General features: G+C 39.9%; 1 protein-coding gene across 4 annotated transcripts in view; it reads left to right on the top strand.

Moving 5' to 3' along the window:
• The window catches only part of ARHGAP18 (Rho GTPase activating protein 18), a 98,423-nt gene that overhangs the window by 50,181 nt on the left and 20,620 nt on the right, over positions 1–27,622 (top strand). For 2 of the 4 annotated variants that reach the window (XM_075498725.1, XM_075498724.1), the window contains exons 2-7: positions 7,847–8,046; positions 10,368–10,603; positions 13,447–13,519; positions 19,729–19,898; positions 22,127–22,292; positions 24,955–25,046. In XM_075498725.1, coding sequence (XP_075354840.1) covers positions 7,847–8,046; positions 10,368–10,603; positions 13,447–13,519; positions 19,729–19,898; positions 22,127–22,292; positions 24,955–25,046 — 937 coding nt within the window. Of the gene's footprint in view, positions 1–7,846; positions 8,047–8,401; positions 8,464–10,367; positions 10,604–13,446; positions 13,520–19,728; positions 19,899–22,126; positions 22,293–24,954; positions 25,047–27,622 lie in introns of those variants that run through there. The other 2 variants (XM_075498727.1, XM_075498726.1) reach the window with 2 other exon arrangements.

The following is a 27,622-nucleotide window of genomic DNA, read 5'->3' as shown; positions in this document are numbered from 1 at the left end:
ACTTTGTACTCTGTCTTTGGAAGGAGAACAGAGCTTTGCCTCAGTTCCTACTTCTCTGGCTTTTCTTTGGAGCTTATGGGGGATTTGGGCAAGTTTGATTGCAATTGACATTCAAAATGTCCCATAAGGTCACAGAGCAGCCAAAATAAAACTCTTTAAGTTGGGAGAGAAGGAGTGCTAAGTGTCAGTTCACCAAAAATACTGGAAATTACGTTGATTCATTGCTGTTATCTTTGCATGCTCTGTATGACTTTCTTGAAAAGACTGAGTTTCAGGAGAGGTTGCAGTCAGTCATGGACAGAATAAAAGACAGAAAAGGTAGAAAGGATGCAGTTGTTGCAGTGAGTGGCAAGATTTAGGAGCTAGAATGAAAAGCAGAAATACAAGCCCAGATTAAAGTTTCTCTAATGCCTTCTAAAAGTTATGAAGCACTTTAAAAGGGGTGAGAAATATTTTTGCATTGCTCTGGACACCACATGTCCAGACTTGGATCCTGGGAGGTATTGCTAAGGGGTAACCTGCTGCTCATGAAAGCTGGTGATACTGGCTTTTGCTTGACAGGAGGTTTTAGCTATCAATGAAATAGAAAGAATATTTTTAATACATTAAGCTATATAAAAAGATGAAGACATTTACATTTAGCTTTTTTTTTTTTTTTTTAACTTCTGTTAGGTAGTGTCACTACTTTGTTGCTTTATGCAAAATCCAGTTACTTTAGAACAACCTGCCTTGATGGCCACATCAATTACAATTTGATCTTTTTTTTACCAGAAGACTTTGAAAGACGCTCAAAGCTGAACTGCAAAATACTGAATACTGTGCAAAGGGGTGGTGTGACAAAAATTTCATAAAGATTAGGTTGGAATCCATTAGAATAAGTGATTTGGTAATAAATATTCTTGATTTAACACATACTTGGAATCAAGGCCTTGCATTATCTTCATGGCTGATCATTTGGGGTGCAGCTTTGCCTAGAAACTGTGAAAGATCAGGATGCCCTTCTGGTATGTGCTGTGACTATAGGTAGGTCTGGTGATTGCTTCCCAGGCCAGCGTCCCAGCCAAGAACAGGGAGCTCAAGCCAGGCAACTACTGTAGCCATTAGATTAGAGCTTTCTTGGTTAATTCAGTTAAGAATTCTTTGCACCTTGCGGTGCTACTTGGCTTCTTGAAAGGAGGGGAGGGACGGGGGCAGCTTTGGGCTTCGGAGCTTTACTTATTCTCACATGTTTGTAGCTCGGCCTTCAGGATGAGAAGCAGGACAGGAGACCACATTGTTTCCTTCTCCTTATCTTTTTAGCTGTTTAGATTTGAAAGGACTTGAGAAGTCCTGTATTTTTATTTATGAGCACAGCGTCCCATGGATGTGATTGCTCAGTAAATAGTTTTCAGAATGGGCCACAGTACCCATAGGCATTTTTTTTGTTGTTTAAATCTAGTTAGCCTTTGTACAAACTTAAAATTACTTATGCGAATTACTGCTTAACTTTGTAACTCCTATGTCAACAAGATAATTCTGTTTTGTGAGTGCTGCTCTATTTATAGCCACAGTTCTGGAGTCTATCACAAAGCCACAACAGCAGAGCTTCCTTTTATCTGCCTTGCAGTTCGCTATGGGTCAGATCTTGGTCTTTAACGCTCAGTGGTCCAGTGGTGAAAGACTCCAGAGATCTGAGAATTATTCTTGTTTCTGTCACTGATTTGCACCGTGAATTTGAATGGCATGCTTCACCTCTCCAGGCCAAATACCCACCCCTTTTCTTTTCCCCTCTCACAGCCTTCATGTACCTTGTTTATCAGGTTATTAATACATCTAACCACCTGTTGGTATGATGCTCAGAATCAGTGATCCCCAGTATCAGCTGAGGTATGGCTGCAATAATACTACTAATAGCTTTTACGTAAATGGCCAAATGTACACTGGCTTTGGGAGTGATGACTCCCTTTGCACAGGCATTTTGGAAGCTGCTGCTGTGATGTAGCTGTAGTCAGATATGTTTTTGTCATTTTATATCACTCTGGAAGTAAAGTGCTAGTTTATTGGGGTGCCAGAGAGTGTATCTGAAGGGGCTGCGGTGCTCAAGACGTTGCCAGTACAAGAACCCCAATAACAATGGTTAATGGCCAGGATTACTTAAAGAAGCTTTTAAGGCCAAGCATACGAGGACTGTATTTTCAATGTACAGCTTAAGGAGGTGTAATAGTCCAGTTTGACAAGTAATTATATAACTTGATAGTGCAGTGCTTTTTTTTGCACTGTTCTCTATGTTGGAAATTGGCTGATACAAACAAATGTTTGTGAAACTTTTAGTCTTGTAGAACATTGACTTGGCCTTCAATTTGAAACCTGTTTAAAGACAATGTTTAAGACTCCCATAGGCTTTGTTAAGCAGCTGTGGAAAAGAACCATATTTGTTTAGCCTCAAAGAGTTGAATCCTAATTGAGGTTAAACCCAGTAATTAATTAGATGGCTTCTTCCCTTGTTCCACTCGTGACAATTTGTATAGTTGTGACAGTTTTTATTCAGGAAAGATCCAGGCCTGAATTTTGAATTCCAAAATTTGGCAAAAGCAGGTGGAAAAAAGGACCCTGTACAGAAATTCCTAATTTGTAAGCAGAAGAGGTTTTTCCCACTCCTCCCTTTCACTTGCTTTTCATCCATTGTTGCATCTTTTTCGGGAAGAAGTTAACAGATTATAGAGATTGGTATCTTTTTGCTTTATGTTTGTACAGTATTTAGTAGCTGGACTTTGTCCTTTCCTGGAGTTGGTGAGCTCTCCTGCAATAATCCTGTTAGAGGAACGCCACTTCTCTTTCAGCAGTGTTAACCTATTCTGTTTGGTTCAACAGTGCATTTATATTCCCTGGTTTTTATGACCACAAACATCCTTGCATTTAGTATTTCTGCCTTTCAGTATATTAACACATCTAATACATGCATACCCATATATTTATAAGGATACCATACAATTATGGTGTTTGTACAGCAACGTAGAAAGATCATATTCAGATCCAAAATTAGTGGCTAGCACTATAGAAATGACAAAGATTATCTTTTTCTCGTCACTCACTGTTTTAAAACACAACGTAGTCCTTAATTCTTGAGTGAGAAAAATGGAAGTAAGGGCAAAATTAGCTTTCTACGAACTGAATTTATCTGAAATGCCAGTGAAAGAGCACCTTACTAACCGATTAATCTCTAGCTGCTGTAGTTTACACATGACAAGTATCAGTTATGAACTGCTAGAAGGGCGCTGGAAGAGACAGGGAGATTTAGATTTCACAGGGAAGAAAATAAGGAATAAAGACAACTCCACTAGTATGAAGTGACTATTGATGAAATCAGAACCAGGCTGACAGAACCTGAAAAAAAGCACTTTTATTATGGTGTAGAACAGTGATTAATGTGAAGAGTCATATTTTCTTACAGGCTGAGAAAAGACACAGTTGGTCACAAAAGGAAAGGCTGAAGAAGATATTTGCGCACAGTTCTTCTATCTTAAGTACTTGCCACAACGTGAAGCTCATCTGTACTTAGTGAAATAACCCAAATCTGATTTCTTTCCTTGTGAATGTAACAAATGGTGTTCATTACAAGAATTGTTTTTAATGGCTCCCCTCTGGAAGAGCTGGAGTGCTTCGTCTTGCATCCTTGATGTTTCTAATAAATAAATGCATCTCCGGTGGGTGGGACAAGAAGATTAACTCTGGTAAGAGACTGCAATAACTATATTGAAGAAGGGGTTTTATACCTGGGGGCTCAGTTTTGTACTGAGATAAATAGGCAAAAATCTCATCGGCTGCAAAGGGCATGTGTCTGAGTATCAGAGGTCAGAACTGGCTGTATAATTTGGAAATGAGAGTATTGCACTGCTTCCTGTAAAGCTATTTGGAGAGTAAACTCTTTACTAATGATTGGAAATGGATGTTAATAAGATTTTAATAGAGTTTGAGAGTGTTGTTAGTGAAGACCTTAATGGAAATACGAGTTTCTAGGCGGGGGAAAAACTGCTGGAGAGTAAACTTACCATTTAGTAATCTGAAATGCTAAATGAGTAGTGTTTGAAAATTACTTTAAGTGACTGTGTTTGTTAGCAGTAGCTTACATTTTCTGGGGGAAGAAAAGAGATCTCCTTGAAGATACTTGCGAAAAGCAGCTGCATTTCTCAAATATTAAATAGAAAAACTGAACACCTAAAAACTTAAGAATGTGCTGGGGAAGTAACCTATTTTCTGCAACCACAGTAAGAGTTCTTTTTGTAATGAACAGTGCTTATTTCCTAGTCGTAGTTTTTTGGAAAGCAGTCTTCTACCAAATTTTAAAGCTTGCAACATGGGGTATTTGAAATACTTTTTTAAGCTTGGTTTTTTTATGAGTCTTTCTGTGAACGTGGGATTAATTATTTTTAAAAACATATCTCTCTTCCAGATTCCTTATAATATTATTACTAAGATTGATTGCTTCTCCCCTTCTTCTCTCTTTGTTTTCTTGGCCTTAACTTGTTCCCACCTATGCGTTTTTATTGTGTGATATGCAACTAGTGCTTACTAAGTATATGTTTGGAGAAGGACTGAATTTAGTGGAAGGTCACAGCAGAAATCCCATGTTCTTGGTCTCGTCAACAGATATCTACAAATAAAAATCTTAATTGGCAACCTATTTTTCCCTATGCTGTGGATTTTTAAAATTTTTTTTCTTTTCTCATCTACACCAACCCTACGGTATCAAGACTGTCCTTGTTATCCTCGAAGGGTCTTTCTTGTTTGTGCCTCTTCGTGCGCAGGGGTTCATAGGAGGGACAGAGATGGGGATGCCTGGAACCACTGCTGTGCGGATTACCCACCAAATACTGCTTCACCGGCGTCTTTATCTGGTGGGGCATGCAAAGCAAGAAACACTGAACCAAGTGAAGTGAAAATAAGATCTGACCTGCTCCGTCAGCTAAAGTTTTAGCAGTTGTTCTCTCCCAGCCTGAGCCTCTCTCTGTCCTAGCCCATAGAAATGTGAATTGTGGATGTGGACCAATGCAGATGGCTTTGAAAGGGTTTGCAGTCCAAACAGAAACTGGGGATAAGGGGTCGATTGAGTCTGACGAGGGAAGACAAGGAATCGGTGAGTGGAGCGGGAGCGGTGTGGCAGCAGCCTGTGGCCTCGGCTCCTGAAGAGCCCGAGTGCTGCCGGCGCCAGGACTGCCAGCTGTGGATGAGCCAAAGGCAACATGGATTTTGAAGGAGAAGATTTGCAGCAGAGCGGTGAGGTTTTTGCGTGAATATTTCTTGGAAGGTTCCCCTGGTCGTTCGTGTTCTTCTCTGAGGGCTTTCATGAGGAGAAGTGGCGCTACTGCCCGCTCAGAGTTGGGAGCGGCTGTATTGATTCATTAATGAGAGATGGAAAGGTCAGGCCGGGAAGAGCCTTGCAAGCAAAGCAGCTTATGTTTGGTCGAGTAGAGCAGGCCTGTGACCAGTGATTGAAGGGTAGGGCACAGTCTCTGAGAGTTAATGGAGTGTTTTTAATGTACAGCAAATACTCACAGGACCCTGAAAATGGCCTTGAGTGCTCTGTGCCGGGTATCAGTTGTGCATTTCAGGGCACAGACTTCTCCGAGACAGGACTTCGTCTGGGGAAGGTAACGAGCTGGCTTTTTTAGAAGGACAGGAGGAGAGCTTCCCTGGAAGCATGGCACAGAGCTGTGGCTTGCTGCAGAATATCCCACCTCAGCCTGCCAGAGCCCTCCAGAGTGCACGCTTTTAACGTATTCCATCTGTTGGTTTTATCTTTTGCGTGGTGTGCTGTGGTGGTTAAATTTCAGCTGAGGCGGGTCAGTGAGAGCAGGTTGTTCCAAAGGTGAAAGGCCACCGAAGAGCTGCCGAGCAGCTCCGCAGGGTTAAACCGGGGGACGAGAAGCTGAAGTCTGACCTCACTGGGGCTGCAGTTCAAGCGTACGGAGTCTGTTTCTGAGAGGGACCCAGTCTGCTCTGAGCACCTTCAGCCGCAGGGGGAGGGAAGCCTGGGCAAGGGCTGGGAAGCCTGACCTGCTTCGGCCGCACTCGGCACCTACGTCAGCTGCTGGGGACGCTTCTGACGCGGCTCCACGAGCATCTTTCTGCAGTGATTAGTGTTGGATTCACAAGCAGCACAGGGAACACACGGGACATGCCTGTCGGGAGAGTTTAAGAACCAAGGTAGCTACGTGGAGAAATTGTCTTTATTGGGTAACATGTACTACTATTAAGATGTTGTTATTGCCATTGATGCAGAAGCTAAATACTCCTTTATATGTTTTTTTTCCTAGGCTTTCAAATAAGGGCAGGTTCAGGAATGGTGTTGGGGTGCATATTAGCTTGGTAATTCATTGTCATTTATTAACTTGTACCTGGAGCAGAGAGGCAGGGCAGGTGGAAACTCATAGTCCTTCCATAAGGCTCTTTACCTTTAAAGGCAAAGTCCATATAGTTAGTATTTCTTATCAGAGAATCAAGCACATATGGTGTGAAAGGATTTGTGACTTGGACACACAAGGGGCTTATCTTCAGAGAGAAAGGTATGCCTTTTTTACTTAGGGGCAACTAACAAGCATTAGTTGTCCCAAGATAAAATGTAAGGCCGAGGTGATTTTGTTTTAATTCTAGATAAACTTGCAAAGTCAGCCAAATGGGAAGGCAGGACTTAATTTACTGTGTTTACATTGTGATAAATCCACAATGCTCGATCTTTGATATGTTTTTCTGTCGGAATAAGTGATATTTATTACTTAACCCCAAACCATGCCTCCTTTTTTAGAATATGGAGACAAATTCAGACATTAAAGACATCTGAAGCTGTTACCGAAATGTTAAGAACTTACTGTTTTTTAATACAAGGAAGAATTTTGATACACTGTCACAATAGTAGAGTAAGTTAGTTTAGAAAGGACCACTGGAGATCATCTTGTCCTATCTACCTCCCACTCAAAGTAGGACCAACTCTGAAGTTAGATCAGGTTGCTACTGATGTAATCCGTGTCCTCTTGCCGATACTCTGAATCAGTTTGTGGCTTTTGATTTGGTATCTTCAACTGTAAGGGTGACCTGTAACTTCAATGATATCACTACAACCTTTGCACTTTTTTAAGAGGAATTCTTTGCTAGGTCAGTGGTAATTTTTGCCAATGACTTAATAAGGTCAAGATGAGACCTAGAGGTTTCAGGTTGTTGGTTTCTTTTTTCTAGTTGCAGCTACACTTAAGATGAAAGATCCCTTTTGAAAGCCTTAGCAACATACAATTGGCAGGGTGAACCAAAAACTAGTAACATCAAACTATGAAAATGGTAAGCTTTCAGTCAAAGAGGAAGCAAGATAGAAACAAATACTGGCCTTTATTAAACGTTTGGACTCACCAGTTTACTTCACAAACTGTAACTTCATTGTCCTTTCCCAGCTGTAATTAAGGTCATAGGTACCAGACTAAATATTTATAAAGAATAAAAGCAGAATAGCAAAGGAAAAAAGTAGGGGTACTGTCAAGCTATAAGAATTTACTCAGGCAGAAAGGCACTTTTGAAAAATTCTTTATGAAAGGTGATGCTAGGAAGATATGTACCATGAAGTTTGTGGAACTGATTGTTGTGAGTTGATTAGAGGTTTGGTGTAACTAGGATTACTAGAACTTGGATTCATTATTCCCTCTTACATACAGACTCCTGTGCCGTTCCAGTTTGGGAGATAAGTATAGTAGAATACGTATATGTATAGATATGTATAGTTTGATACTTTGACACAATTCATCACTAACTGCCTTTACAGATATTAATATATCCTGTTTCTTAAAATGCTAACCAAGAATTGCATTTTGGTTTATGTTTATAGCCGTCGGTCTGGACAGTATACAATGAACCATGACCACTCCAAGAAGACCGCCGATGGAGCATCGTTTGACCGCTCAGGATCTCAGGACTCCTTGGATGAACTGTCTATGGATGACTACTGGAAAGAACTTGAAAATATCCATGAAACCAGAGGAAATAATCATGAGGAACGAGTAGCACTTGTAGTGAAAGAGCCAGATGGTAATGAAATCTGTTCTTTTGAATGATCATCAGTTTGCTGATTTAGGGATTTTTCTTTAAGTCTTATTTCAAGAGATGGCACCCACCAAACACACTTAAATCAAAAAGGAGGTCACTCTGCTGAACATCCACTGTTGAAATTCTGTTGCCTCTGATGCATATCACCAGAAACAGGCAGTGCCCTGAAAGAGAATTTATCGGAGATAAGTAAAAGGCTGGCTTTCCTTTAAACGGTACTTGCAGAACATCAGAAAGGTGCCTGTACTTGCAAATCACAACAATCAAAGCTTTATTTGCAGTTACTGTTAAACTAACTTACCCTTTCACTCTTTGTGTATGTTGTTCGTTATTGTAGCTATTGTGGATAGAAACCTCACGCTTTAGAAGACAAGCCAATGATTAACCGGTTTAAGTTTAGTGAGTAACTTTCTATGCTTGTAACTATTGTGACTGTTCAGTTGTATTATTTTTGTTTCTCAGAAGTATCAATTATGGGCCACTCCTGAGGGCATGATCTTAGAAGAAGTTGGGCAATTTCTTTATTTTTCTTGTCCTATGAGACAAAAGAGGAGTAATGTCCTTAATTCCACTCTTATCTCAAAAATTATTTTTTTAACAGTGTAGTATCTGCCCCTCTCCCATTCTTACAAGAGGCCCACAGTCTCAGTAAATTAAAATGGTGAGCTTTGCATGTTGGTATGGCCTCTGCATGAGTGAGAAGAATGTGCTCCATTAGCTTTCAAAAGGATTTGCACTTCTGCCTCCCTAGGCGTTTTGAAACATCACCGCTATTTACAAGTGCTCTGAAGAGGGTAGCAATGTAGCCTCTGGAGAAAGCAGCAAGGCTCCAAGCCTGCATGCCCGGGGAGCAGGGCATCTGACAGAGCTGCAAGGCTTTCTCCAGAGCAGCAGAGCCCGTCGTTCTGCAGTGCATGAGCCTCTTCTCTTACCCCAGCTCACTGATGCTGCTACACCTTCAGGCTCTGCACTCCAAAACCCACCATTTCCTTTTTTATTTATATATAGCCTTGTTCCCCCTAGTTGCTGCTCCAGCTTGAGCTGCTGACTCTGGCATGAGGCCCAAGTGAGTCAGCTCATTTGAGCTGATCAGCTCGAGCAGATGTTACTCTGCCCCACACCTTGCCTAATGTGTAGCACCTCACTTGGGTGTGAGTACTCCTGAACGTGTAGGACACTGCACCTGGCTGATGGGCCTGCCTGGGCAGAGGCTTGCTTGAGATGCAGCCATGCAAAGGCTAGGCAGAGGAGAGATGAGATATACCTTACTCACATCTGCTCTGGAGAATGGATGTAGCCCTTCTTTCCAGCCCTAATAACAAAATCTGAGAGAGTCTTGTCAGAGGCTCAGGATTTGGCCGCATAGCCATAGCAAAATTCATACTTAAAATTTTGTGTCTGTTTTCTGAACACTGTTAATATTCAGGTGGCCACTTGGATGTGCACTGGGCACTGTGGGAAACTGCAGTCAATAGTGAAGTTGACACGCCAGCTTTGGAGTACTTTTAGATATCTCATAAATTGAAATGTTGCTTGAACATTTGAGAGGGTTGTTGGCATTCAGCACAAACTCGGCTGCTACAGACAGAACTTGGTGTTTTAAAGAAAGTATCATTAGAGAGACACCGGTTTCAGAAGCAGAAGTTTTGCCATGGGTGACAGTATTTAATAGCTTTCTCCTCTTTCATGTACAGTGATCTGTCAATAAAGGATACCTTATCAGCTATAAGACTAAAGCAACAATTGTTTTGTGGGCTGTCAGCAGGCTGGAGACCATGTCATAAGGACTGATTAAAAAATAACATTAAGGTGACTCTTGTAGCCTGGTTTGTCCTTCATTAAATTGAGCTAGTGGAGAGCTGTAGGATTAATGCATCAAGAAAAGTGGGCAGAACCATGTCAGTAAAGGAGCTAAAAAGATTGAGGATTGAACTAAAAATCAATGAAGCAGCAATGATCAGAGGCTTTCAGACTTCCCCATACACATTTATATCTAGGTACATTTATAAAATGGTATATGATTTAATAGAAGTGCTATAGATTATTATAAAGTTTGCCCCATAGCAATCTGTATTGGATTAACTATTTTAAAAGCTTTGATATCATATATTAACCCTTTTGAAGCTCTTTAGAAACACTAGCTTTCTTCCAGGTCATGGTAGAGTAAGTAATTGTTCTTAATTGTGGATCCCCTTAGTACTTTCCCTGTGAACTGCATTACCTAGATCATGTTATTAACATCCAGTGTGCTTAACAGTATTCGAAAGCCAATGTTTATGCCTTTTCCTCTTTGCCTTGCTCAGAGGGAGAACTGGAAGAAGAATGGCTGAAGGAGGCAGGTCTGTCAAATCTGTTTGGCGAGAGCTCTGGCGACTCCCTGGAAAGTGTGGTGTTTCTGTCCACGCTGACCCGAACTCAGAAGGCAGCGGTAGAAAAGCGAGTAGAGACTGTCACACAAACCATGAGGAAAAAAAACAAACAGCACCAGATTCCTGATGTCAGAGATATCTTCAGGCTACAAAATGACTCAAAGGGAAAAGTAAGTTCCTGTCCGTTGTTTTGTTTGATTCTGGCAGAGAGAAGAGAGCGACATGGAGGGGTGGGGGGAGAGGAGAGGGACACACAGACACAAAAGGGATATTTCTAGAAGATTTGTGTCTAACTTTTCACTGATTTCCAAGGGAATTTTCTACTGAATTTATGGGAATAGCGTTGGCCCAGACTTGACATTTCATTAAGCAATTTTAGAAATATATTTGCCTCGTGTTATTTAAAGGTGATGAATAAAACAACCACTCCATGGTCAAGATATTAATCTGAATTAATTTTAATGCAGATGCAAAACTCATGACAACAATCACCCAAAGAGCTACCAAAAGCCCACTTTTATCTTTGGGTGGTAGTGCCCTGCACCCATCCTGAGGGGTCTGCCAGATAGGGGGCAGTACCTCTTACTGGTTCTCTTGTTTCTTTTTTTTTTTTAAAAAGGATTAAAAAAGGGACATCAACCTAACCTCCTCTATTTTGGCTAGGTCTTTATGCCTGTCAGCTGGGGGCTTAGACCCCGTACTAACTCCCAGGGCCTGTGCGTGTCATTAAACTGTGTGTGGGAAGTTGCTCTGACGGGTCTTGAAGGGTCCCTGTCCCCTCTCATGGGGTATTGAACAGGGGAGTTCCTCTCCCATATGCAGGAAAGGGGAAGGAGGGAAATGGAGACTATAATTAGAATTCCTCTTCTGTGGAGAAGCATGTGTCTTGTCTGCTACCCCAAAAGCAACGAGATCTTCAGCCGTAAGAAGACTCTGACCTGATGGAAGTGCATGGCTAGCTTACCTGACCTCAGCCCTGTCCCTTGTTCTCACTGCTGCCACTGCTGTTCAACACAATGGTAGTGACGGTGGAAAGCATAATGAATTTTGAGGGGATTTAGCTTCCTCTCCTTCGGCAACGCCTTTCAAATTCAGGAGAGGTGAAATGTAGTGGGGGGAGTTTGTAAGCTCAAATGTATGTTCTGGAGGCACAACTTCCCTTTCACTGTTCTGCTTTGCATGTGGTTGCAGAAGGGATATTAACTCCATAAAAGCTTTCCAGGATCTGATTTGGAATTGACTACACCTAAAAATTACAAGATCTAATTGCAGAGCAATTTAGGTAAAATATCTTATAGCTTAAAGCAGTATAATTTCCCTTTCAAGTATGTTATTTCAGTAAAGCACAAGAAATACTCATGTTCCTGTATTTAAACTACACATTGTAATGTTTGAAAATCATGTCACAGTGTTCAGTAGACTTCTGTGTCTCTTAAACTACGTTTTGATATTGATGACATCAGTGAAAAGTAATGCAAACAGACAAATGATTGTAGCCATTTAAGATGTATAAAACAGAAGGTTTTATACATCTTAATAAATATATATTTATTATATATTTATAAATAAATCTATATAAATAAAATATATTTATTAAATCTAGAAATAACTAAAAAAAAAAAAAAGAATCCTTCTAAGCCTGTCTCCTTGACTGAAATAAAATAATACAAGTGTAGGCCCTCAAACCTATACTGCATTCCTTTCTCCAAAGCAAGATAATTACTCAGAAATCATTGCTTGCAGTTATTCATCCAATCTGTCACAGAAAGCCTGTAGTGAAGTAGCTTCTACAACCTCGCTAGGCAACTTGTCTCAGTGCTTTGTTACTCTCCCATCATTAGAAAGCTTTTTATGTAAAAACAGAGGACTGAAGCCATCTGCAGCTGTATGAAGTCATTACAGTTTAATAATAGCCTCTGAAAATCCTGTAACCCCCTTCACCTGGAGGAAAGCAGGAGGAAAGGTAAAACAATAGTGTTGATGTTTCGCATCAATGCAACAATTGTGTTGATGTTTCTACTAAATTTCCTGCCATATTCCCAAAGAGAAGCTAGACTTTTGGTACCTTGATAGCTTCCCAGTCTGCTTCTACTGCTCTATGAAACAGTAATCATTTTCTGGGCAGTCATGCTATCTTCTTCCACCTCTCAAGATCCCCGATTTTAAAAAAAAAAGTAGATATACAGATCTGTGTTGGTAGGAGAAATCTTTAAAACTTGAATTTTTTTTCTTGGTAAGTATGGAGTTATACAGTGCTTGAGTAAAATACGATTAAAAATCCGGAGTGCTAAACATTCATTGTTGATTTGAGTTGCCAAAAAGATAATAAAAATAATACGTGGGTAAAAACATATATGGGTACATGTTTACCCATATATATATGGGTATAGATTTTCTACATGTTCTGAAATATTTTTTTCTATAGTAGGTGTCATCCAGTTCAGGGAATGTGACAAATCTTGAGACTGTGTAGTGCAGCACTGTAGAAAGGAGAAGATGGTTCAAATCCTTTCCTGTTTTGTTGTCTCTTCAAAGTGTCCTGGTTTTACTGTTGGGAATTGAAGCTGTAAGCACAGATATTAATGTCAGGCCGCCCTGCAAAAGGGATGGGATTGTTCTGCAGGGGAGGCAACCATGTAAGATTCTGCAAGAGGAAGGAATTTGGACTGTCAGTCAGAATGTCTCCTCCAGATTCCCTTTCCATATCCTTTCCAGTGCAAACTATGGCTTCAGGTCAAAGCCTACATTTTCTTATTCTTTGCAACTCTGGAAAATTAAGTCTTATACCCACTTGGCCTTTTAGGGAATGGACTTAATTACTTCTTTTTTAATTACCTAGATTTCACATCCCCATAGACTTTGGCAAAGGGTTTTCTACTGAACCACACCGGTGTGCTTCTGTATACCCCTGAATTGCAGGAGTATGTGTTTTAATCCTGCACAGAGTCAAAGGAGTTTCTACAACTATGTATTTGGTTTCTGTAGGCATGCATACTTATTGTTTCTTTCTTAGGTCTGTGATGGAAGTGAACCCTCAACTGCGAGAACAAGTGAAAACAAAAATGAAACACAAGATGGAACAAAAGGTAATGCCAAACAACTCTCCTCCCTGCCCCCCCCCCCTTTAGTTTGTAGGCTTTCAACTACACAAGCTACTACATAGGTCCATATTTCAAGTAACTTTTCAGCAAAAGAAAATGAAAGTCTTATGAGAAACCTGTTCTGGCCTGTGTTGTTGTGGTGTAAAATTTTTAAGCATGGCTGTAGATAATGTGCTTTGAGCCATCTGGGAAACCTTGTTTGTTACCAGTGATCATCTTATAATCGAGTCATCTGGGAGAAGTCTCCTCTCATAGCTTATGCTAAGGTCTTTGCTGATCCTTAATTTACCCCTTCTAGTTTATCTCTGCTGTACAGTACAGGAAATGAAGCGCATCAGTGCATACAAGAGAACAAAAACAAATGGACTATAAACATGCAAAAAAAGTGAGAACTGGCTGTATGTCTGCAGTTCAAAATGAAAGAAAAACAGGAATGGAAGAAAAAAGTTGTTTACCTTTTTAAGGAAAATGTAAAGGAAATAGCATTCTGTGTGTATAGGACTGGGTTATGTTCAACAGTGCGTGATCACACAAGAGGGGTGCAGTACCTGTGGAAGACCCCTCCCTCTCACTGCCAGGTAGGACAGAGCATCACAGAAGTCCTTAGCTGATTCCGTAGTTTCTGTTTTGAGAGTATGAATTTTGATGAAAGACTTTGACAAAGCTTTCTGCTCTTCTTCAGATCCGATAATAAAAGGGTGGCTGCCCTGCATCATCTTAGGTTTCTTCAAAGTAGGGGTTGCACCGTGTCTGTTATACCACCATACCCATCACTGTAGAGATCAGGATATTCACTGGCAGCCATTTAAGCTTTAAGATACTGCACTGCTATTCTGCATTGTTTGTATGTTGGGGTTTTTTTCTTCTTCCAGGGGACTGGATAGCACATAGGTGTTACACTGAACCCTATAGCAACTTAAATAGTCACTCAGGCAGATCAAGTTCCCTACTGCAAATTACTTAATCTGTAAGTAGACTTAGAAAACAGCAACAAACAATACAGGATGTGCATGGAAGTTGAAGTGGGAGAGATTAATATAAACCAGGCCTGAATATCACCAAATCTGTGCGTTTCCAGAAGTGCTGTTAATCGTTCCTTCCCTTAGTCTCAGCAAACCTCAGTCCAGTAAGAACAGTAAAAAACTGGGAGGACTGCCAGACTGCTGGTTCAGCACAAGGGAAGGAAGAGATGCCTGGTGCTTGTGTCAATAAACTGCACTGTAGGATTCAGAGCTGGAAAATTACCAAGCAATTATTACAGAGTTTTTATCACATCTGGTTCTTTTTTTCTAGTGGCCCCGATGAACCCTTCAGAAATGGGAAGTTCTGAAAGGCAAATCCCATATGCTAGCTCTCCTCAGCACAGATTGCGATGTGGATGGCAAATGCAGCCTGCTTACATCCTGATACACTTCTGCTCTTGTCAACATGCTAAAGTGGGCTCTGCTCCCAACATTGGAGCAGGAAGAAAAAAATCAGTTCAATTTGCAGTCAAACCATGCAAGTTTGGTGGTGTTAAAAGCACCACACCTGTTTCAGTGCTGTGCTGTGATCTTTCCTCCAGAATGATGAGCAAATTAGTGTTACACAAACAGTGAATGAATTTAGGGCAAAAAGTAAACAATGCCTGATATTTCAGAGATACTAAATATTTATGAAATCCAAATCCAAAGACATTATTTTAAAGTGGAAACCCCCTTTGACAGAGAAGTAGTACCAGTTTTACCTGAAAAATATGAATATCATCTCAGCCATTATAAAAAAAATCCAAAGCTTAGATTGAGATGTCTTAAAACTGTTAGAGTGAACGACTCTGGCCCTTCTCCAAAGGTGATGACTCTGTTCCTAACTTTGTATTTGAACACTGCATTCCCAAGTGCTTCTGCCAGACTGAAGATGCTGATGGTTTGCCCTTAGAGCATACATGGGCTGTGTGAACCTGTGCTCACTCTTCCTTTCTTGCCAGTCCGACACACCTTGTTTCTTGCCTAAACAATGTAAACAAACTCAGGGAATAATACGAAACCATTACGTTTTTATTCTTTTCTGCCTGATCCTGTTCAAACAGAACAGTTTAATGAGTTCCTAAGATTTTTTTGTTGGTAGATGCACATTTGAGGTTTTTTGGAAGGACCCTCACTTACTGGCTTTACGTGCCTCTTTGTTTCATGTAGGTACAGAACACGTCTACAGGAAATGAAAAGAAAATTCAGAATCATGTCTTAAACTGTCAAAAGACATTATCATATTAACAATCCATAATGCTCACTAAAGACCTGCAAAGCTAGCAATATGTTCAACAGCTACGAAAGGAAAAAAGTAATTCTTTTTGGATGCCTGTGAAAAGGAGTAAATAACCTTGTTGGTTGAGACATCTCAAGAAATAAAAAGGAAAGAATAAAGCAGATTAAAAGCTAAATACTTGTTAGCTTAAACAGGGGAGCAGCAAAAGTCAGTTTACTGTGGGACTGCAGTTGTCCTTCTGAGCACACAGAATTAGCTACAAGGGAAGAATGTTAGATAAAACCTGTGTGTAAGTGTTGTCTCACAAACGGAGTTCGTTACCCGGTGTGCAACACCCAATATGCACACAGAGCCGAGATACTGATTTATTTCTGGTTTTGCGCAAAAGCGGGTGCTAGGTGGTAGTTCCAGAAAGCTAGCACACCACTCGTTCATGCAGGTACAATATTTATACGGTCTAGTTATACATATGCATAAGTAATTACGCAAAGCGGTTTTCTATTGGTCTACATTTTCTTGTCTCAATCTTAAAGCTACAGTACTACTTTAATATTCTGCACGTGCTCAAAGGTGAGGGGTCTCTGCTTGGGCCAGGGTCTCCAGCTCAAGGGGTGTGACTTTTAGTATTATAATGAGGGGAGTTCGCGTGAGGGTGCTTCTTATCACACTTCTACTAGTAGTTTCAGATTGTTCAAAAACCATCTTAATTAGCTTACATATTTCTCCAGGATGTGCTTCACTCCTGAGGACAATAGTTCTTGATTAGACATTCCACATTCCAGCATGAATCCCCCTTATCCACTTTATGTATGTCTTGGCCTTCCACCAACTCTAGTATACTTCACACATCTAAATATTTAGATCAGACCGACCTTCCATGCCTATCTGTATAACACTGAATCTGATTGACTACATAAGGGCAACCTCAAAGCATAATGATCTGGCAAATGGATGAAAGAATTGCATGTACTATGTGTAACATGATGGCAAAGAACTGTAATGTTTGCTTCTTGATAGGAGAAAAGACTGAAATGTGGTTGTATTTTTTAATTAAAGAATTTGTTTCTGCTTTTCATTTTACATGCTAAATAAGGAATCTATGGCCAGAGTGATAGAGCGTTAGTGAAAAGATTACAAAGTTTTTTATTGTCTATTTAAAAATCATCTATGAATGAGCATTTTAGAGAAATGCTTTGTCAGTCAAAAAAAAATCAGCCGTTCTACCTTTCCAATTATAAATTAAGATCTATCAGCATAGCTACATCGGGGTATACTCTAGATTCTCCAGCAAAACTAGGAAATAGCAAGGTTGACACTTCCTATATTTCCATGTCCTATTAAAAAGAAACCCAAAACATAATCCATGCTCCGCTCCTGTAGAATTCCCATAATTTTATGTGAGATTTAAATAGCACTGTGAACCAAGGAAAGGGTACATGACTAATGTAAAATAGAGTTTCCACATCCTTATAGATAATATTTACATTTTTCTGTATCACACTTGCTTTTCTCTCACAAAATACTGCATGCAGTTGGCAGGTTGGCGGAACACCAAAGCCGCTTCCTCTTACAGCTGCTTCCTAGTTAGTGAATGCACAACAATAGGAGCAAGGCTATAGACCAAGAAGAAACTCCCCACAACAGCAGCATTTCCAGACTTTTAAAATGTGCCATTACCAAGACATCTGCTTTACATGCCACCTTCGTATGACCAGAGGACTGAAACAGGAGCTACTGCTTTATTGTTTGTTAACATCAGATCCCTCCCAGGCTGGTAGGAAGTATGTAGGTCACGTATAGGCCACATTAGCATGACAAAAGTCTTGGGGGGACGGGGAACTGTTTTGCTTTAGTTCGGATGCATTAAATAGTTTACATGATGTATACAGATATACACACAGGGAGGCCAAAGATCGAAGCCAGGGATGAATTTGACCTTGGATATTTTTGGTTACTGAGGTTTCACATATCTCTTTACCGAAAGGAGCAGCTCTAGTTTCAGGATCAGCTTAGTCTTTAGCGTATGCCCCAGGCATCTTTCGGGGTCTATGGAAAGTGAGCAGAAGCCACTCTGGAAAGAGCACGTGGCGAGTAACACACACAACAGGCAACATTTGGAAATGTTTTATTCTACTTCTCACAGCATGGCTTGGTTGTAAGTAGAGTCAAAGTGTTAACTCAAATCCACCTTCTCTCTCTGGAAGCATCTCAGCTCTAGGTCAATTACATTAATGTGGGACTGGTTGCATAAAGCACTGTGCCCTACCAGAGAGTGGCTGTGGTCGCTGCAGCCACTTGCCTGTCTATCAGGTCCCCTGAGTTTGGCCCCGGCAAACTGAGGTCATTTTCAGGACTCACTCTAAAGAATAGCAGAGACTAGTCTTGTTTTGTGTACAGTCTTTCAGTTAGATGCAGATACAATTCAGAAAAATTTTCAAGTTGGTGTAATTTTTTTTTTTAAACTTGATGCTTCATATGCTGTTCGGTTTGCACACTTGCAGCTCAGCTCTTTTGCAGATGACTAAAAGTATCAGTGTGGAGCAGCACTTTCCTGATGCCTTCTCCCTTAATCAGCCTATCTGCAACCTTTCCCCTGCTTCAAGGCCAAATGTTGCTGTAGATGTAACTATTTTCTGGGAACTTTTTTCTGGCTTGGCTTAGCATAGTTATTCCAGGCCATAGAAAAATTTCCCACAGTGGTGTAAAGAAATTAATCTATTACGTTATGCAATACTCATATACCAAAGCATACGCACTGCTCATGGTTTGCCTCCTCAACTCATGTCTGTTTCCATCCCACTTTTCCTGCACTTGGACTATGTTAGCTCTGAACAGCCTGAAGTCTCCTGTGTCTAGGAACCACTGGCAGAATCATGGTCCCATTGAAATGAGCAGGATTGATTTGTTTATATTTGTGCTGGTTTTAAGAAAGTCTGAATTTCATCACAAATACTTGCAAGGTATTTGTAATGTCTTGTACAAGAAACCTAGTCCTGGATGTATGCTTTAGGTATTTGTAACGTCTTGTACAAGGAACCTAGTCCTGGATGTATCCTTTAAGGAGTACCACATCACGAGAGAGATGGTGGAGAGATCAGAATCTTTCTCTGGCTAAATTGTCTTTGATGCTTTGTATTAAATAGTGTTATTTACAATATAATTTTCCTCTTGCTTCTTTCATGATATATTTTAACTTCAGACTGAAAAGCGATGGTTGATTTACTATGAAATTAGACTTCCTCTTTTTCTAAAAGCAGAACTACCTCTCCCTTTTTTTCCTTCTTTAAAAAAAAAAAAAAAAAGTTCTAAATTTGTCCAGTGATTGATTCCTTTAAGGAACAAAGAAAGAGAAGTAAGGCCATTGTTGTGTACTTAGTCCTTCCCTGTATCATGGAAACATGTCCAAACAGTTTTGAGGAATCTATACTCTTCAGGCTGAGGTGAGGACAGGGATGTTGGGGCAAAGACGTGATCTGTGTACTCCCTGTTATTCCCAGATGTTAACGCTTTGGATCATAGAGGAAACATTCTCTTTTGCTTTTGAAACTTTAACGGCAGAAAGAATTGCTGATTTGGTCGCAGGATGTTAGTCTTTGAAGTTGGCAAGTGTTTGATGGCAAGAAACTTCTGATGCCAAAGCTATTTGGCTCTGGAATATTCTGGGAGTCTGCTGTTTGATTGAGGTGGATTGCTTTATCTTTTCATAATAGATAAATAGGAGAAAACCCCATGCCTTGGCAGAATTATTCAAGAAAAACTATAAAAGATGGACCCTTGTAGAAGTAAATTCTCAACTGACATAAAAAATGCAGAAATTGGTGAATTTTCAACCAGAAAGTCCATCCCCTGCACAGCATTGACTTCTATTTGGTTTTAAACTTGCTCTCATGCACTGAGTGATGCTCAGTTGTGCTGCTGTTGATTATTAGTTTTTTCTACTCTGTTTTCAGGTCCGAAGTTCAGTCTTGGAACTGATGAGCAGAAGAGCCTGCTTGAAGACATGCCAGTTTTGGACACTGACATCAATTTGGAGATACCATTTGCAGAACAGGCAGCTAATCTCAAAGACAGCTCAGTAGGCAAAATGTGCAAGGGTGGAGGGGGTGACACTCTTCTCCCAGTAGGTGTTTCCTATTTATTGCTCTCATTCTTTGTTTTTACTAGTGGTCCTATTTGCATGATATTTATCTGATAGTGGGTGAATTAGATTTAGAAGAACATTGTCGGATCCAGCTTCATGGAGATAGACCTTCTCAAGATCACTCATTTTGGGGAATAGTATTCTCAATAACATGGGAATAACTACTTTTATGCCTATTTATGTCATTGTCTGTCTGGCAAAATGCACTCTCTGTGTAAGCAATAACGGACTGGTAATATTAAGCTGGAATAGTGGCTTAGTGGTAGTTGTACACAAACTGTGTCCTTACTTCATTCATTTACAGCCCCTTTTCCTGTTATCTGAAGTGAGATGCTTTACCTCGGTAATAAAAATCTCTGTTGTTATTTAAAAAGGGGTGGTGGATGCCTGTAGAAACCTTGTGCAGTTATCCAATGCAGATAGGTGAGGGATGAGAAGGAAGAACAGAATGGCCTATAGAAGTCTAAAGTCAAATGGCAGGAAATTCAGGATTAGTTTGTTCTCGGTTTTACTTTCCAACTCTTAATAAAAAAGGCTCCTTCTGAATGAATCCAAATAATTACAAAAGAAGATCCTCCAAGGCATTTTGTTGTTGATCCTCAGGCATCTCTTTGAGGATCTCTCTCTGCCTAACAGTTAATGAACATGCAGTTACGTATGACCTGTAAACTAATGACTGGTGTGAAAAATGTCGGGTTTTTTTTCTAACAGTGTATGCAAACATGTCTGAGTAAACATAGTGTCTGAAGTAATAATGTTTCACAGTTCTTCAAACACTTAATTTAGATAAGGACATGTGCAGTTCTTCAAATAGTAATTACCCCATGTATCCTAGTTTAAACATTATAAACCAGACACTAATGGATATTTAGAAATGGATTCTAAAGTGTTTGAGTCATGTTTCTCTAATGCAGCCTATAACAAGGAAACAATAGCTATAGTCTAACTTCTCTATATATGCATATATATATATGCATAATACATACTTTAGCTATACTTTTAGCTAGGCTTATGAAGGATTGCTTAAAGACATGGCTATGGGATTTCTCCTTCAGTGATGAAAGGAGTGGCAAAATCATAGGAAAAGGAAGGGAGTTACCTATTTAAATCTACAATTTGTATTTGTTGCACCTTCGTCATTGGCAGCTATTTTTAAACATACATGTTTGTGCAAATCAATGAAACCTCAAGGCGGGAAACTGACTATATATCTACAATTTGTAAATTATGTTTATGTTTTGGTATGTGCCCTTGTAGTCATGTACCATAACCACCAATTCATCTGTGTTATCACTGGGTTTGTAGAGGATGAGAAAATAATTCTGGAGTATAATACGTCTTTCCAAATGGAAGAAAGTCTTGTCAACCTTCCTGCTTTGAGTCATGCATACTGCTAATGTCAAGCACAGGCAAGAGTCTTACTTAGAAGCCTGCTGGTTAGAGATGGAGTTAAGCTCTATGAGCTGGGAAGTCCCTCTGCCTCCCCCTCTCCTTATATTGCCTCCTTATATTGGTCTCTGACTGCAGCTTCTGAGCATTTAGTGCAGTAGAAATGAGCCATAATTAAGGATCCCCCTTCCCTAAGAAGGGAACCCCTTTATTATTATTTATAAGGCAGCCAAATATGTTATTTTGTGTGCATAAGTGCAGAGGGATTTCTATCCCAGTTGTACATGCATAGGATTGTTCATGGACAGTAATTTCCACCACTATAAATGCAAAAGGATGCAGAAGGTGGTGGTGGTGGTGGGTGGTTACAAGCAAGACAAAGCCAGACTCTTCTTGGAGGTGCACAGCAAAAGGGCAAGAGGCAATGGACACAAGAGAGTACAGGGGAAATTCTGTTTTGCAAAGAAAAAAAAGTCCCTATGAGAGCATTAAGCACTGGAATGGGTGCCCACAGAGGTTATTGGGAGTTTTCAAAATTCAGTTGAACAATGCAACAAGCAACCCGATCAGACTTTGAATTTAGCCTTGCTTTGACCAGGCACTTGAATTAGATGACCTCCAGAAGTCACTAGGAACCTAAATCCTCCTATGATTTTAAGATCATCTGCTTTTCAACCTATTGGGGGATTCTTCCGTGGTTTAATCAGTAACAGCAGGCTTCATGATGAAAGGTTGTGTCCTGAAGGAAGCACAGCCTTCGAGCTAAGTAATTTATTATGACTTGAATTATTCACTCTGCTGCAAATCTCTGCTTTTAGAATTTCAGATTGCCGAAGGACAAAACAGGTACCACAAAGATTGGTGACCTGGCCCCTCAGGACATGAAGAAAGTCTATTCTTTAGCACTGATTGAATTAACTGCTCTCTATGACATACTTGGGACAGAATTCAAGCAGCAAAAAGCTGTAAAAATCAAAACCAAAGGTGAGTCAGTGTTTCATATTCTGAACCAAATGGGTCTGTTTTAATCCAATAAAACAAATGCATCCAGTTCTTTATGATTTTCAAGCAGAAAATTTATATTAATATATAAATAGTAACATAGGTCCTGAGCAGCTTTAATTATATGCCTTAACCCAAGGGACACTTTAAGCAAGTTCGTGCACATAGTCACTCCAGCTACAGGACTGTGTTCTCTGTCTAAAGTTAAAACTCAGGTCAGTCACTGAGCAGGTAAACCAAAGAGTGAAGAAGGGGAACTATTTTAGTAGTGTGCTGTGCAGGAAGAATTGCTTCACAGAAGTTTGTATGTACTGATACATTCCCTGGGAGGGCACATGTATGTGCTCCTTGTGGGTATTTTTCTCCTGCTTTCCTGTGCTACTTCTACCTGACTTTCTTGCTTTCATTGCCCTTGGCTGGAGATGCTGCGAACCTGCGTCATCTGCTTTCCTCTTCTGTCTGGTACAAACTTTCCTGTGTCACATAGGCCTTGCCCATCCAATATTTACTCAGGCCATAATGCAGTTTTTATGCTGAATGGCATCATATTAAGTGGAAGATTTGGGCTGTTGCAGAGGATGTCGAGCAGCTGCAGTGTGTCATGTTGCTCTGCAAGCCGTTGGAGCATATGTATTATCACAGTGCTTTTCTTGGGAACGTAGGACACATGGAAACCAATTTCAAGATGCTAGAGGTTTTCAGTGCTTTGTTTGTTTTCTGTATTTCTGGCTTCTGCTAAATGCTTTACAAGAGCTTGAAATGTGTTCCCAGTTAATCACAAGCCTACTTTGGCCAAAACCCTGTTGTCAAGGTTCAGTGAATGTGACAGTGCAATAGCTCACTTGAAATAATTGAAAGCAACAGAGAGGGTTGAGAGATATACAGTAAGGTACAATAGATTCTTCAGAATATGCTCTTCGCTTTACAGTAGTAGAAAATAACTTTTCAAATGCAAAAAGCATACACAGAAGCATCTATGAGACCTTGATCCCTTAAATGCATTTTCTTCTTGCAGAAGTGCTTGTGCTTTCACTAATAAACAGAAAAAACACTTTCTTCTTTTGTATTTTGGGTCTTAGTTTTAATTGATTCTTCTTATCAAATTTATCGTTAATTGAATTTCACTTATAGCATTATTGGGTAAATGACAGGCAGTCATAAAAACAACGAATTGATTAAAACCCCTGTTTTTCCCCAAGTTAAAAAAGATGGGGTAGACTCATGGAAATGTTTAGGAAATAGACAATGACATGTCACCCTTTCTGTCAAACAAATCTGCTTTTGCAATGCAATGCCTTCAGTGCCTTGTTGCTCTACCTGACCCTCACCTCTTCACTCATGAAGTGCTGTTTGGCCTATTGATTCATACAACGGTGGATCTATTGGCTGTTCCCCTTTGTGCTTGAGTACGTAAAGACAATGAAAACATAATGCATTCTGTGGAATGCCCAGCCCTGCCTTTCTGTTGACCTCCTACAGTTTGTTTCTCCAACTTCATCTCAGTAGAAACTTTTATTATTGACAGGATCTTCAAGGTGATAAAACTATGGAGTATGGATGTTAAGTGTATGTATGAGTCTTTACATATTTTATAGGCAGACTTTTTATGCTGATAGAGATACAAGATCTCCCCTATTTGGCACTGAAACCGATGTTTCTTTGCCATATATCACATTCCTTCAAGGGCTGACATCTTTTTAGTAATTACAGCTGTTCTGTGCTCAATATTGGCATGGCATCATACCAAGCAGGAGTTTTTATCTACATCTAGTGTTATATGCTGTTTCAGAAAAATTGCACATACAGCAATTATCAGTACTTCTGACAGAGAAGTTCTATGTCAGCAAACTTGAGGTTAGTAGTTACTAGTATAGCTCTCTCTTAATGGTCATTCACTTCTATTCAGCTGGGCCATAAACACATGGGAGTCCCATTTACTTGAAGACTGAGGCTAGTTTTGCATCAGGGCTAGATTAACTGAGACTAGATTCCTTTTTTTAATTTGCATTGCCTTAGCACTATTGTAAAGATCATTTTCTAACCAAGACTTAACTGTACTTTTGCTTTCATTAAAAAAAAAAGGCAAAACACCTTTGGCAAGATGGTGATCTTGCTATCCTGCTGGTGTTGTATAATGCAAAAGCACAAGGGTTGAAAAGGTCTTCTTTCAAAACCCTCATAGAGAGAAGTGTTCAGAGTAACTCTGGGTGACAATTACATCTGTCTCATTCTAGTAGCCAGATTTCTGGATATTTACTCATGCCATTTGCATCTTAATTATAATAACTTGCATTGAGTGATGAAGATCTGCGTTGCAGGGTCATCATCACACCCATTCTGCAAACCAGAACCACGCAGATGGTTCATTTATGCAGTTTGCTTCACTGTACTGCAGAATATGTGGATGGCAATTTGAAGTCAAAGCAGAAGACTTCTGATTTATGGTTGAAGGAAGAGATGAATGAATCCTTTTAGCCAGAATGCTTTGTGTAATAACTTGATTGACAAAGACATTCGAACACTTTGAACAAAAGGTCAGTAGCTCTGAATAGGCTTATCGCTTCAAAAATGTGGTTTATGCCATTATCACCTGTATTGGAACAGATATGGATAGTATCTTAGTTTCTTTTGCTTTATTCTACAGACTCTGGCTTGTTTGGTGTCCCACTGACAGTTTTACTGGAACAGGATCAGAAGAAGGTGCCAGGAACCAAAATACCACTGATTTTTCAAAAGGTAAATAGGCACAAACAAGTCAACTTGTTACATACCTGCAAATGACAAACAAATAACATTTTGTCCTGGATTTATTTGCTCCCTGTAGCAAAGTTTTCGGTATATTACTCTAATCAATCAAAGTTATTGTAACTTTTAGTTGCAGCTTTACTTATTAATTCAGTAAATGTGATACTTAGCTTTGTATCAGACGTATTTTGAGTTAAAGGAATAAAGTTTGTTTTTTGTTACAACTGGTCTCCATGATTTAGGCAAGTTTACTGATAAGCCTGTGAAAACTGACAATCAGTGTAAGAATCCACTGCAGCCAAATTCCATTTCATAACAGTGGTGTAACTTCCATCATCAGTAGGGGTGCCCGTTATTTTTTCAGAGCAAATACTTGACATTCCTTAGAAATTCTCAATCCCTGGCCCACCTAGGCTGAACCTACCTTACTAAGAAGTGTTTTTTTCCTTTCAGAAGTGATTTGAGCCTTGAAGAAGGTAGCTAAGGAGTGGGCATCAGGCTGGATAACTGCCTATGGTGGTGGCAGCTGCCCTTTTCCAGAAGATTTGTTGCTTTAGTATGTGGGGGGATGCTTTGGCCTGTATCATGTCATGGTAATGGGGAAGATAATAGAAAAGATGATGGAGACCTTGGATTTACTGCCCATGCATAGCAGGTCTCATTGCATGAGAAGGGAGAGACCACAGTGTGTGGACCTGTCCTAACACTGACAGAAACTCAGTGCTGTGTCGTCACCATTTCAGTAGGTTTGGGGACCTGCTTAAGTTATTTTTCAAGAAACAGAAAACTCAAAGTAGTTTTGCATCGCTCTGTCAAAACTATTGCTCTGTCATTCATGTCAGAAGTTATTTCTTGAGGATCATAAAAATACATTTCTGGGAGAGATGCTATCTAGAAAAAAAGAAATCAAATGACAAAAAGTGATTGATCACTGTGCTATCCTAGGAACATAGTAAGCATAGTTCTTCAGGAAGAAAATTCTACATAAACATTTCTAGCATATAGATGTGATTTGTTTAGCAAGATGCAAATGTCATTTGGAATACAGTTTTTCTTTAAATGAGAGTATGAAAATAAAAAGTTTCCCATTTCTTCTGCCTGTTCTCTACAGCACGTGCTTTCCAAGAGTAGGGGATTTATATAAAGTGCAGGAAGGAACATTTTTGTGCATACTGCTTTTTAAATGTACCTTAGTTATCACTGAAATAAAACAAACCAAGGTAATAGGAAGGCTGTTTAATTTAAAAAAATCTTTTAATAAAAAATACACCTAGTTTTTATTTCATTGATTAATTATGGCTAAAAGTAATGACATAATTTAGCCTAGGGGTTTTTGGACTGGAAAATCTGAGGGTAATACCAATCCATGTGTCTCCACCAGAAGTTTCTGCTGATAGTAATTCAGGTCTCTGGCCTGCTAATGAAGCCATGCAAAGCAGCCCTGATAGAGATGAAGGGGGGGATTTCCCATAGGCAGGAGGCTGGTGGTGGCCAGCGGCCACCTCTTGCTGCCTGCCAAGGGAGTACTTGTGAGTGAGTGTGTGCAAAGGAGTCGTGGCTGCTGGCAGTGCCACCAGACCTCGCCTCCCCATAGATATGGGGATGGTGGCAAATCACACAACATGCCCACAGCATCTTTGTGCCCAACAGATGAGAGTGGCAGCCACTGCGCTGGTGTAAGCCGGGTATGGTGAGAGTTGGATGCGGCCAGTTAGGACTTTTTATATTTTTTTTAACCAAGTAAAATATACCAAGGTGACACTTTTAGTGCTGTTTCCTAATTTTTGTGGCTTTTTCTGTCTGATCTTTTTTATGGCATTTATCAGTCACATAAATACAGTGGTAGGTAAACCCCCTTTAATTTCTGTAACTGGAGAAAACACAACTGTGTTGCATAATTTTTCTTACTCAAGAGCTAGCACAGGAAGATACGTAACAAAGGCACTGCCATAGTTAAACATTGTGAGAACCATTTGCGCCAAAACGATGTCATCAGCTTTTTTACATCAGCTTGTTTACAAATTCCTTTTGAATACTCTTAGATCCATCCTTTAGTGAATACTTCTAGGCATATCTTTTAGAGAAACAGAATTTATGATACGTGTTTTAAGTACTTTTACAGAATTTCTACTAATTTATCTAAGCCATGTGTAGGATTGCAAACTGTTGAGTTTGTTAGCAGAATGCCAGTAGTCGCAAAACTGTGGCTTCTTTAAAGCCTAAAAGTACTTAGTTCCTCTCTGGTAAAGTTGTAAAGAAGAGTATTTGTGAGAAAGTTAGTACTGTATCTCTAATGTTACCTTAATTGTTTTGATTCGGAGACATGTTAACAAGGGTAGTAATTGGGATTTATTTTTGAAGCCAGAGTAACTTTGGAAAAAAACTGCTTCAGTCTTTGGAGCCGATTTGAGGGGGGTCTAAAAAATACAGGTTTTGAGGGGGGTCTAAAAATATTAAAGGTTTTGTTCTACATCTACAACAACTGTAATCCATTTGTAAACTGTGTGTTTGTGTGTCTGCTTGTTACATAGGTGCATGCACAAATGCATGCATACACATACACGCAC

The sequence above is a fragment of the Mycteria americana genome, chromosome 3, assembly GCF_035582795.1.
Source record: "Mycteria americana isolate JAX WOST 10 ecotype Jacksonville Zoo and Gardens chromosome 3, USCA_MyAme_1.0, whole genome shotgun sequence".
NCBI classification, from domain to species: Eukaryota; Metazoa; Chordata; class Aves; order Ciconiiformes; family Ciconiidae; genus Mycteria; species Mycteria americana.
Note: the sequence above shows the minus strand (reverse complement) of the source record. Positions and strands in the feature narration are given on the sequence as shown.